We start from the raw sequence: 13,580 nt of genomic DNA, 5'->3' as shown, positions 1-13,580 counted from the left end.
AAAAAAATTCAAAATAAATTACAAATGAAAATACCATTGGAGACTTTGAATTAACAAGGAGGATTGATTTGGATTTGAAATCTACAGCACAAATCTGCTATAGCACAAATCACGGTCTGCCTGCAGTTTTTTTTTAAAAAAAAATATTTTTATGATTTTATATATATATATATTTTGAATTTTTCCATCAAGTATCATAATTTTTTAGATTTAAAAATAGTAATTGATGCGTTTCTAATGTTTTAAATTTTTATTTATTTTTAAATAGTTAATTTTCTATTTTATGTCATTAATATTGTCAGGGTATTGTGTGCTTTTTTATTTAAAATTTAATTGGCTAAATTGAAATTTTATATGATTTGTTTGAGTGCAACATTGATTATTTGTTATCGTTCGACACTACAAATATTTTTATTTGAAATCTCAAATATTGATATCATTTTTGTATTTTTTATTGATTTACATAATTTTTAACCGGTTGATCCGTCACACATATACATATGACAAAAACTTGTATGAGACGGTCTCCGATTTTTCGGGTTTGGATTTGGGTTCGAGGATTTTTTTAAATCCCTGATTTAGTTCGGGGCAGATATGGGATTACTATCTCCATCTCCGAAATCTCCGAACCAGCCCAGAAAATAATATCAATTATAAAATAATAGTATTATTAGTATTAACAATATAATAATAATATTATTATTAATATTGATATTGATTATTGATATTAATATTAATATTATCTCTAATAATAATAGATAATAATAAGTTTTTGATGGAGAAAATCTCCGAATTCGTCATCATCTTGTCATTTTAATATTTTTGAAACGGGGATTGAGGCGGGGATGATAAGTTGATCCCCGAAATTTCGGGTTTGGGGATTCTTCGAACTTGAAAAGGCGGGGATGAGAGCGGGTATGAGAGTGAGAATGAAATTCGGGGATGAAGATGGAAATGACAAATCCGCCCTTGCCCTCGACATCGACCCGACCCATTACCATCCCTGGGAAGAATTCACATTTGACTAGATGTAATCAGCCTTCAACAGGAAAATTTATAAAATAACTTTAATCAATATCCCAACCCACACGCCACTTCAATATAGGGTGCCAAGTGGGCAAACGCATGGGTGCTCGTGACTAGATGTGTGGATGCCAATTCATTTGCAATATACACATCACATGATTTCCATGCATTTTGAATCCGTCAAATATCATTATTTGATTAGCTATATTATTTCAAAATTCAATTATTAATGTAATTTTTTTAACTAAAAGAATATAACGTGAATATGGATTTTTTTTTAGAATGTCATGAATATGGAATTTGATTTTGTTGATGAATTTCAAATGAATAATTTATTTAAATTTTATTATAACTATTATCGAAATTGTATAATTTGATATATAATGGATTCGAAATTGTATAATCCAAATTTAGAGGTTGGATTCTATTATTTTTTTTATAGAAAAATTAATTCCTTATTAATATTAATTAATTTACAAAAAAATAGTATTCTAATACATACTTATTTCTGTTAAGCATAAAAGACTTCAATTGCCCACGACAATCCGACTTTCGCGGCCGCCCACCGGAAGGCAACCGAATGACTTTGTAAAAACCCTCGTCAGCTGCCATTTCAACCTTAAATTTGATTGTACCACGCTCCACAGTCTCCGGCCACTGCCCCCGACACCACCACCCTTCCCACAGCCGCTCACCACTTCCTTCCCCGGCGCTGCCCGTTCCCTCCTCAACCTCTGCTTGATCTCGCTGAGATCCATCTCGGGCTTGAACTTCACCGGACCGAACATGAACATTCTTCTCCTCGATTTCGCCGACATGGAAGTCAGTGCGGAGATGTTCACACTCTGCACACGATAACTGGGCGGAGTAGAGAACCGGGACGAGCCCGAGTAACGTCGACATGATATATCATCTCCGTTTTCTTTCCGATCAGTTATGGATGATCTACGGAAAGAGTGAGATCTCAGGTTGGCGAAGTAGTCTCTCTTCTGAAACTCGTTCAGGCTCAGCTCTTCTTCTTCTTTTTCCCTGTGGATGATTTTTCCGCAGAAAACGACCCCTTCGTTGGAGAAAACGGGCAGGGTTTGGGATGTGAAAAACTCGAAAAGCTGATCCTTACTTCTCGGGCTGTGTTGAAGGGATCGGGGCGAGTTGTTATCTCGGAGCGGAAGATTGCTGAAGGAGAGCCTACTAGCTGCTTCTTCTTCTTCAACATGCATCATGACTCCCATTGTTGTTAGATTTCAAGACACAGAGTGAAATTAAATTGTGAGAGAGAGATATATGGAATCAGGCTTTTTGGGGTATGGCATATTGGCATTACATGAAATGGTAAACCTATATATATATATATATATATATACGACCACACCCTGCATATATACGTCGAGGTTTAGGAAGTTTCTTACGTACGTGACATTCTAATATTTTTTATCAAAATTATATATATATATATGTGTGTGTGTGTGTGTGTGTGTGTGTTCCTATTTAAAAAAATAGGAAAGAATGTGTTCTTAAAATTCATTTTTTGTAATATCCGATTTATTAATAATATAAATTTTACAATGGTGATAAATAGACATAATTTTCACATTGAAAAAGAACCACCAAGAATGAATCTAATAAATATTATAGTCTCTGTGTGTTTATTTTTTGTCTAATATGATTATGATAATGAGAATTAGGGTTTTAAATCCTATCAGAATGTTTACATAACAATAATTGAAAATGGCTTCGATTTTATATATTTGTCTTATCGTACTTTTTGGCCATACATGTTTGTTCAAATTTCAGTCTTGATCTAATATCTTTATTTTTTTTATTTTTTAATCATTTTCCAACATGATATAGATGCGATGTTGAAATGAAGTCAATGTAACATTGACGTGTTTTATCAGCTCTCTTATGAAAAAAACTAAAATTACAATATATATCTGTGTGTGTTTTTGTATATATACATACATGTTTGTCTAAGACTGAAATTTTACTATATAAAAAATCAAAAACGTAAATATAAAAAAAAAAAAATCAATTTTGTACTTTTCCCTAACATTTCAAAAAGAATTTTTTTTTTCAACAAAAAAACTTTGGTAACCAAATGCACTGCTACTATGAAAATGCTAGTCAAGGATAGAAATAATGAGAGTTACTAGAAGAAGAAGAAGAATAATAAATAATAAGCGCAAAATAATTAATAAAGTTGAAAATTTAGGAAAGGAAATTAACACGAGAGAATGATAGCAAGGCTTCTAGAGTTCAGAATCGTTGAAAATATTCTGCAATAACCATTTTCAACAAATTTCAAAATCATTAAATTACAATAAAATAGTACAACAGTGATGAACTGGTGTTTAATGTTAGAAAATAATTTAGACGTCGTGGTTTTTTTTTTAAACGGTGTCGTATTATTTCAATTTATAACGTATTGTCACATATACATTATATTAACACATTCATTATCTTAAATTTATTTTAATATTAACATCATTATTTGTGGGTCTCATTGTCCACTCATTCATATTTTTTCTTATTTTAAATCAAATAAATACATTTTCAATTTTATTTACATAATTTAAATAATTATTACTTAAAATAGATAATAATATTATTTTTAAATATATTTAATACTTAAAATTATTTTATATTATTTTACGAGTGTAATATATTTAAAATTAAAATATTATTATAAATTTGAAATGAATTAGTACAACATAAAAAAAACATTTGCATAAAATTAAAAAATAACATATAAATAAAGCATTCCTAAATACGTAAAATACTAATTCAATTATAATTGTTGTATTGTGGTTAAATATACTTAACTAAGTTGGTATGAAGTTTGTGATGTACTTGACTATCACGTAGTTCAAAATTTGTCCGAAAAATAATCATGAAATTCTCGGTTCGAGCCCCGGATGAGTTGTGCATGTTCGTTCCTTTCATTGTTGTATCAATTTTCCATGTGACATCCCTAATCTTCAACAATCATGTTGTGCAAAATAATGCATATTGTTAACAAATATGTTTTAATTTTTTCATGAACCAATAACGAGCTGGACCTTTATCATTTGCCTATCGAGCTTGGAGCACTCAAATGCTCGTCCGACATAATTTCTTGTAGCCTATGTCTTTTTTTAAACAACCTCTATTGGGATACTCTGGAAAAAAAACCTTCACGAAAGTAGCTCATTCTGGATATAATTTATCTATTAGATAATATCTTTTTGTATATTGAATGTCATTCACCGTGAAATCATCCACACCCCACTTCAACACAGGGTGCAAATTAACCTTGAAACAAGAACTAATCATGCGACTAATTGCAACAATTGAAAAGTCTAAAAACGCAAATGCATCTTCCAATTTTTAATTCTCGTGTTTAAAATAAAATCAAGCACTTTTACACTGGTTGTAAGGGTTTTTATTTTAAAAAACACAGTTTTAAATACAATAAATTTTAGAAATTAGGTTTTTCGTTTTTTTATAATTTTTACACTGTGTTATACCGATACAATTTGCTCTGCATGCATGCATATGCCTTGTCGGAACTTTACAGTTTACTTAAACCTTATACGGGCTAAGTTACTTCGTCAAATTCGTAATTAGTTGGCTCTCTTCTTTGTAAAACTTATCCCCTGATTTTCCTTCTCAGTTCAAATTATCCTCTCTGTTTGTCAAAATCACTGATTTATTTTCCTTCTGGTTTCTCTAAACTACGACTGTCTTAATCAGTACATGATATTTAAATTGCAACATCCATGGTCACCGAGTCGATAAAGAAGGAACCCGCCAAAAAGACTTTAATCAATCCACCTTTTGCCGCCGCCGCCCACCGGAAGGCAACCGAATGACTTCGTCAACACTCTCGTCAGATGCCATCTCAACCTTAAATTTGATCGTACCACGCTCCACAGTCTCCGGTCACTGCCACCGCTCACCACTTCCTTCCCCGGCGCTGCCGCGGGTTCCCTCCTCAGCCTCTGCTTGATCTCGCTCAGATCCATCTCGGGCTTGAACTTCACGGGACCGAACATGAACATTCTTCTCCTCGATTTCGCCGACATGGAAGTCAGTGCGGTGATGTTCACAGTCTGCACGCGATAACTCGGGGTAGTAGAGAAACGGGACGAGCCCGAGTAACGTCGTAATGAGATATCATCTCCGTTTTCTTTCCGAGCAGTGATGGCGGATCTACGGAAAGAGTTAGATCTCAGGTTGGCGAAGTAGTCTCTCTTCCGATACTCGTTCAGCTCTTCTTGATCTTCTTCTTCACCCTTGTGGATCATTTTTCCGCAGAAAACGACACCTTTGCTGGAGTAAATGGGCAGCGTTTGGGATGTGAAAAACTCGAAAAACTGATCGGTACTTGGGGGTGAGGTGTTTCTCGGGCTGTATTGAAGGGATCCCGAATTGGAATCTTCCAGCTGAAGATTGCTGAAGGAGAGCCTACTCACTTCTTCTTCAACATGCAAGTCTCCCATTGTTGTCAGATTTCAAGACGCAGAGTGAAAATTTTGAGAGATATATATATGGAAGGCTTTTTTAGGAATGGTGGAAGTGGAAGGGTCGTATACCTATATATATACAACCCCTACATACGTCAAAGGGTTGAAGAAGTTTCTTACTAGACATTCTAATAGTTTATTATCTGTAAGCATTGGAGTCTTGGACTACATGATATCTTTTTTTTAAAAAAAATGGCGTTAAGCTTCAAAAAAATTAAAAAAAGAAAAAGAAATTGGTAACCAAATGCACTCCTACTATCAAAATGTTAAGTCAAGGATAGAAATAATGAGACTTACTAGAAGAATAGGAAAAAAATAAATAATAATATATAATATAGGTCAATAAAGTTGAAAAATTAATTGTGGTAGGCTGGTAGCTTGGAAAGGAAAAAGACCAGGAGAAAAGATGGTTTCGAGAGGATCATGACATCTAATTACGAATGAGACTATATTATTAACGTGTCAAACCAAAGTTTAGGATCATCGATTTATCATGCATTGAAAAGATACACGGTCCTACAGTTTCTAATATATTTTCAACAGATTCTAGAATTACATTACAATAACAATGTTGACGGCTTTGATACGTGTCTAATAAAAAGATTTTAGAAATTTTAGTCATTTTCATCTAGACTTTTAATATGACATTATATACGTCAGCATCATATTAATATCAGAATGGTACTAAATCAGAGTCAAGTAAGAAAAATGTTTAAAATTTTAAATAAAAAAAACAAAGAGAGATGACTAAGATCGAAGTTTTACAACAGAAAATAACAAAACCACAAAGAAACAGAAACGACAAAATCAAAATTGCAATTTTCCCTATGCCTATTTATATTTTTTTACACTTTCTACAAAGGCTTAATTGGTGCAATCAGCCCGAGTGTTTAATATAGGAAAATAATTTAGACAATAATGGTTGCATCGAGATGGCGTTCATGGTTTCGTGCAAAATGGCTTGAAAAATTATATAGAAGCAAGAGTATAATTTAATTTTCATTCTTGAATCGATATTGTCTCGCTTATGGCGCTAGCGAGCTCTTCGACGGTAACTCACCTCACAACATATGATGGTTGTATTTCAAAGTAGAACCATTTCGAAACTCGAAATCTATGAACCATAAAGTTTAAATAGAACCCTTGCGAAATGACAGATGGCCCGAAATCAAGTGCATATTCTCAAGATTTTGAATGAATGGTTTTATGTTTTGTTTAAAGATTTTGATTTATGATTCTCTTCTTGATATTTCGGTACTCGGAAGCTCGCACTAGTAGAATTTTTGATTTTTATTTCGTCATTGTTAATTATGAAGTAATATATACCAATCAATTTCGGTAAAAACACCGACGAAGTAAAACGTTATTTTTTATTTCAAAATTTAAAAAACACGGGCTTCACTATTAATTTTTTTGTAAAATTTTACTTCGAAAGAGCAGTTTTGATGGAATAAAAAATTAAATATAATTAAAAATTTATATTTGTTGAAGTACAAAAAAATAAAACATTAACTTTTAACTTATCCCAAAAGAGAGGAGAAGCCAACCTTATTCCCCAAAACTCAATCGGCCGTAACCCCTTTCTTCCCCAAACCCGTCACCCTTCTTTCCTCACCATAATCGGATCGTGCAGTCACCGGATCGGAGCAGCAACCACCTTAGAAGGTAGCTGAAACGTAACGGCCAGTCAAGTTGATAAAAAAAATACATTCTCCTGTCTGTCTTCCAAGAGACGCCTCCAAATCTATCATCAGATGTTTATTTATTGCACAAATACAGACAAATCGTTGATGAAATTTAGTTTGATCCTTAAAGACTTTGGATGTTTTACTTTTAATAAAGCCCTTTGTTCCGATTAATCGTCTACCCTCGAATTATTGGAGTTTACGTTTATTTGGTCTTTTCTGTTTGAAGTTTTAAGTTTTCGGAATTTGCGAGTTAAAAGATTTACTTCAAGTAATGACAGCATATTTTAGATTCTTCTGATTTTCTTGCCTGTTGAAGTATCTTTTATTCTAATAGGAAATTAACAGAATAGGAAATAAAACGGAAAAAGAGGAATAGTATCAGAGACAATTTAAGAGTTGCAATTGGAAAGGAAAGTTTATGCGCACTTATAGTTGCTTTTGGAAATATGATCTCAGTTTGTGATTTTAATCAGGTATTTCATGTTTTTCTAAGAGATTCGGCTTCAATTTAAAAATATAACTTTTTGGTGGTTGCTTGTCAAGATCATATTAGTATCTACTGTGTAATCGTGGGTGTTCTTCTTCTGAGATTTTGTTTTTTTAATTTTGAGTAAAAATAAAATTACTTAAAAGTGGGAAATTTGCTACGCGTGCATATATAATTTTTATTTTTTAGTACAATTTTCCCGTTTGTCGATATATCAGACATGAAGAATTTTGTATCAACCTCTCATCGGGAAGTCATATCATGTTCATCTCATGAATGTTGCATGTAATCTGTGTTGAAGTTTCGGACGCTTAATGTGAATTGGTTGCGTTAATAAGAAAACATTTATTCCAATGTTTGCAGGTTCGATACAGAAGGTGTTTGAAGGATGTTCAAAGACTCTTGCTGATGAAAAGTCGAGGACTAAATTAGCTTGGCATTTGAGCGATTGCTTTCAACGCCTCACATGTCGTCCCCCTCTTCCTCATTGTGACGAAAATTCGGTAATGAAGAAATGTCTGAAAAATCTTGATGTGGATTCTCACAAGATTTTTCTTGAATACTTTCTTGAAACCAACTAAATCTGCCATCAGTTACAGTTGAGCAGCATGTTTTCTTGAATTTTGTTGTGTTTATTTGATGGGATGTTCTTAATTTGCCTCCAAATTTTGTAGGGCTAACACGTTTAAGATGCCCAATTGGCAAAGATGGTCGTGACTTATCACGACATATTGCTGACCAGTTGGAAGCAGTGTGTAGAGACAACATCTGCCTTATCTCATACAACACTGGATAAAAGTTTAGTTATTTATTGGTTTTTACTACACACCAGTCAATGCTATATTTTCATTTTTGCAGGTACCATTGTATCTTGACTATCATTAATGAAGATAAAAATATGATATATTTATTAGACTCTAAGGCTAACAGAAACCGAGACGATGCATGAAAAACTATAGTGACCAAGTAAGTAGTAGATTGTGTTGATTTTGAATACATTCACTTATAAATATTAAAAAAATTAATTTTTTGCTTTTTAAAATGTAGTGGGGTCAAAATGTACAATGTCTCGAAGGGTAGTTATCAAATGCCATGTTTTAAACAATTGACGGTATGTATAAGACATGAATGGATAGTTCTTATTATTTGGATTGTGATTGTTGCATTAACTTTTCAATTTCATTATATATAGGGTAATCCAAAACAAAGTGGTTCTATTGAATGTAGATATTGTGTGATAAGATACATGAAAGAGATAGTTGAATCTGAAAATCCACAGTTGGAGAGGATGGTGAGTTTCTTCTTTATGATATACTCTGGTTTATTATTGAGATAAACTGCTACCATTGGATATGTTCAAATGAAATCTAAATAATTATTAATTCTGAAATTTTTGCTATTATAATTAATGGTTGGGATAATTTGTTTCCGTTGGGATATATATCCATATGTTAATATGGATTTTATGATAATTGATATGTTGTTTTGCATTTTATTTTGCTGTTTGTGATATGCTTAGTTTTGTTGTTTATATGCATATGATTTGGTCTTTATTTGTGACAGTGGTGTGTATGATATATGCCCAGTTTTATTGTTTCTTTGTTGATATCAGTTTCTTGTTATAAACTTTACAAAGATTTGTCTTTAGAAGCTAGAATTAATATATAGATTTCAGTGTCTTGATTTCATAATCTAGAATTACTTTGTAGATTGAAGTGTGGAATCTCCTAAAAATTAAGCTGAAATATATCCTGAAACTGGCTCTGAATAATGCATTCTCATTTGTGGATATTGTCATTTGTTTTGGATGAATGATCTTATTTATCTAATGCATCTTGTATTTTTTTATATTTCAGTTTGCAGGATCAATCAAGAACCAATATTACAATCAATCTCAATATGATGAAATCAGAAGTGAATGGAGCGAATTCGTCTACTCTTATGTAGGTGCTTAAATGGATCATGTGCGTCATTGTGCATTGTAGGATATACTTTTGGATATACACTTTTGGTTTTGTGGATATAATTGTAGATATATTTTTGGGTTATACGTACTCGTGGATACATTTTTGGATATATACTTGTGGATTGGTAGATAAAATATATCCACAAGTATAACCCTAAAATGTATCCACCAATAAAATATATCCACAAGTATAACCCTAAAATGTATCCACCAGTACGTGTAACCCAAAAATATATCTACAATTATATCCACAAAACTAAAAGTGTATATCCACAAGTATATCCTAAAATGCTTAATGACGCGATCCATTTAAGCACCTACATAAGAGTAGACGAATTCGCTCCATTCACTTCTTACTTCATCATATTGAGATTGGTTGTAATATTGGTTCTGGATTGATCCTGCAAACTGAAATGTAAAAAGTACAAGATGTATTAGATTAATAAGATCATTCATCCAAAAAATGACAATATCCACAAATGAGAATGCATTATTTGGAGCCAGTTTGGATATATTTTAGCTTAATTTTTAGGAGATTTCACATTTCAATCTATACAGTAATTCTAGATTCTGAAATCAAGACATTGAAATCTATATATTAATTCTAGCTTCTAAAGACAAATCTTTGTAAAGTTTATAAACAAGAAACTGATAACAACAAAACTGTGTATATATCATACACACCATTGTCACAGATAAAGATCAAATGATATGCATATAAACAACAAAACTAAGCATATCATAAACAACAAAATAAAGGGCAAAACAACATATCAATTATCATAAAATCCATATTACCATATGCATATATATCCCAACGGAAATTAATTATCCCAACCATTAATTCTAATAGCACAAATTCCAGAATTAATAATTATATAGATTTCATTTGCACATATCCAAATGACAACAGTTTATCTCAATAATAAACCAGAGCATATCATAAAGAATAAACTTACCATCTTCTTCAACTGTGGATTTTCAAATTCAACTACTTTCATGTACCTCATCATACGATATCCACATTCAACAAAACCACTTTGTTTTAGATTACCCTATATATATATATAATTAAATTGAAAAGTTAATGCAACAATCACAATCCAAATAATAAGAACTATCCATTCATGTCTTCGTATATAAGCACAATTCATACCGTCAATTGTTTAAAAATGGCATTTGAGAAATAACTTTTGAGGCATTGTATATTTTGACCCCACTACATTTTAAAAAGTAAAAAATTATATATATATTTTTCATATTTATAAGTGAATGCATTCAAAAATCAACATAATCTACTATTTATTTGGTCACTATAGTTTTCCATACATCGTCTCGGTTTCTGTTAGCTGTAGAGTCCAACAAATATATCATATTTTTATCTTCATTGATGATAGTCAAGATCCAATGGTACCTGCAAAAATAAAAATATAGCATTGACTAATATGTAGTAGAAATCAATAAATAACTAAACTCTTACCCAATATTGTATGGGATAAGGTAGATGGCAGATGCTATCTCTACACACTGCTTCCAACATGGTCACACCTGATACTCATATGTGCCCTTAGGAAACCTTTTCTTTTCACCCTTGTCTCCTCTTCATACTTGTCAGCTTATGCCATTTCTGCTTCTGTTGGCCATGTCTGAATTAAGAAATATCAACAGGTACTCAGTAGAGATGATATAATGATGAAGGAAAGAGATATGTATCAGGAGAAAATTTAATGAATATTGGAATCATGCATTTCCAGTGCACAATAGGTTATCTCAGATAACTGCTGACATAGCGAACAACACACAAGATGCATAGGTAAGAAATCAACTTATAATTTTATTGAGGACATCATTTCATGAAATAGAAGCCAAGGTTCCTGATGTCCAAATTGAATCAAAAGATATACAAGAACAAATTCAACTATCCAGAAGTTGAAAATATATGGAGCACCAATCACAAGATATCAACCTGTTCTCCTGCCAGTAGATGTGGGGTGTTTTCAATTACTAAAGGTTCTTGCTTCATAGAATCAGGTTAAGGCACCTCACAACCTGCAATATGCGAGAAAAATAACAAAATCAATACAACTGAATACAAGTGGCAAGAGCTCAATGTCAAATGAAGTATGGTGGTAAAACACTCCCCAACTGTGGAAAGACCCAAGTTCTAATCATGAACTCTGAAGCAACTACCGTGCGACTAAAGATCCCATACCAGCAGCATGTTACCCTAAAATTGTTTGCTAAGTTTCAAGGCTGCCAGTTCATATTGAAAATCCATAGAGTAGGTCTATGAGTATAATAGCCAGGAGTTTATGGTCGTCGACTTTCACATTAACATTATCGATTTTCAAACAACTTTACCAAGGAAATTATTTGTTATCCCAATATATCATCACAATCACATATTTACTAGGTAAGTGAATAGGCAAGGATTAAATATCAGCAAACTACAAGCTCCTAAACTTATATTGGAACTAAGATGATATCCATTATTGACTTAAACACAAAATGTTCGGGCATATAGGATATGTTGTGAACGTACTGTGGCTCTCAGCTTGTAATCAAAATATGCAACAGCAGGGAAATTTGCTCCATTTCTCTCTCGAGACAACAGAGCTAGGATATCTTCTTCAAGTGAGTTCAAGTTCACTGAGGCCGAAAGGCCAAATAGCACATAAGATACATACGCAACGTCACAACGTAATTTTTTTTTTAAAAAAAAAAACTCAAACAAGCAGAAACTTTATCAACATCTTTATTTTAGTTGCTTAAAAGAAGCCAGGGAAATAAGTGCATACAACAACAGGAGTTGGTTGGTATATACTACTTCATAATTAATAATCGTCGAAGTAACCAGTGACGAAGTAAAAACCAAAAATTCTACTAATGAAAGGTTTTATGTTTTGTTTAGAAATTTTGATTTAAGATTCTCTTCTTGATATTTCGGTACTCGGAAGCTCGATTATTAGTTGGATCTAATCCAAGTTTCTGCAACTTATGCGTGTTGTTATCACGAATCCCACTTGGTTCTTCATATGTGGCTGGAGTTTTTGGCTCAGACTGGGATTCCCATTTCTGATCAAGATGGACTCAAAAAAATATAGGGTTTTAAATGCCATTAACAGGCAATCCCATCTGATTTGAGATGGTTTTTTTTTTTGGGTCGCACAATTTACTTGCTGTTATTTACGCTCTCTCTTTCATTAGCTTCTCCTTATCATTTTTTCCAATCATTATCCATTAATGGGTTGTGTATAAAGGACGAAATCATCTGCTATATTTGGTGTCTAATTCAACTTCGACTTTTTTTTGTCTTTGAACCAACTAATTGAAGCTACATTTTTCTCAAACAAGCTCATATGCACAAATTATTAAAAATTAAACGCATTAAATACTACGGATGAACAAAATACAATTAATCATTGATAAAATATTTAACTTGTCTATTTTTTAATTAAAAATATTAATATATTATTTTAATCAGTTATCATGCTTGCAATACAATTTACCGTCGATGTCTTTTTAAAAATAGATAAATCGAATGTTTTTTCAATGATTAATTGTATTTTGTTCATCCATGATCTTTAGTGAATTTAATTTCTAATAATTTGTGCAAACATGCTTGTTTGAGAAAAAATGTAGCACGATTTGAAGCACCAAGTGTAGTAGAAGATTCCGTCCCGTGTATATGATAAATATTAAATTATATAAATGATCAACGAAGAATCCATTACTATTCTCAGTTAAGGAGACCGTCTCACACGATACATACTATGTATACATATAAATATATATAATTAGTGTTGCGAAAAATTTTGGATTCTAATTGGGTTATGGGAATTACGATTAAATAAATTATGTAGGAAAAAATATTTTATCATTCTCTATTTTCAAAAAAAAAAAAAATA

General features: G+C 32.1%; 1 protein-coding gene and 1 long non-coding RNA gene across 2 annotated transcripts; one reads left to right on the top strand and one right to left on the bottom strand.

Annotated features, from left to right (window-relative positions):
- Positions 1-1,553: 1,553 nt before the first annotated feature.
- On the bottom strand, positions 1,554-2,258 carry LOC140972613 (uncharacterized). Its single transcript, XM_073435006.1, has one exon. It carries the CDS (start codon positions 2,256-2,258, stop codon positions 1,554-1,556), a length of 705 nt encoding a protein of 234 aa, XP_073291107.1.
- Positions 2,259-7,052: 4,794 nt separating this feature from the next.
- Positions 7,053-10,480, top strand: LOC140974022 (uncharacterized). The gene is made up of 6 exons (XR_012174708.1): positions 7,053-7,196; positions 8,070-8,304; positions 8,381-8,672; positions 8,754-8,817; positions 8,899-8,997; positions 9,563-10,480. It is a non-coding gene; the product is annotated as an uncharacterized lncRNA (long non-coding RNA).
- The last annotated feature ends 3,100 nt before the right edge of the window (positions 10,481-13,580 follow it).

Source organism: Primulina huaijiensis, chromosome 3 (assembly GCF_012295235.1).
Source record: "Primulina huaijiensis isolate GDHJ02 chromosome 3, ASM1229523v2, whole genome shotgun sequence".
NCBI classification, from domain to species: domain Eukaryota; kingdom Viridiplantae; phylum Streptophyta; class Magnoliopsida; order Lamiales; family Gesneriaceae; genus Primulina; species Primulina huaijiensis.
This window is presented reverse-complemented; position numbering and strand designations above follow the sequence as displayed.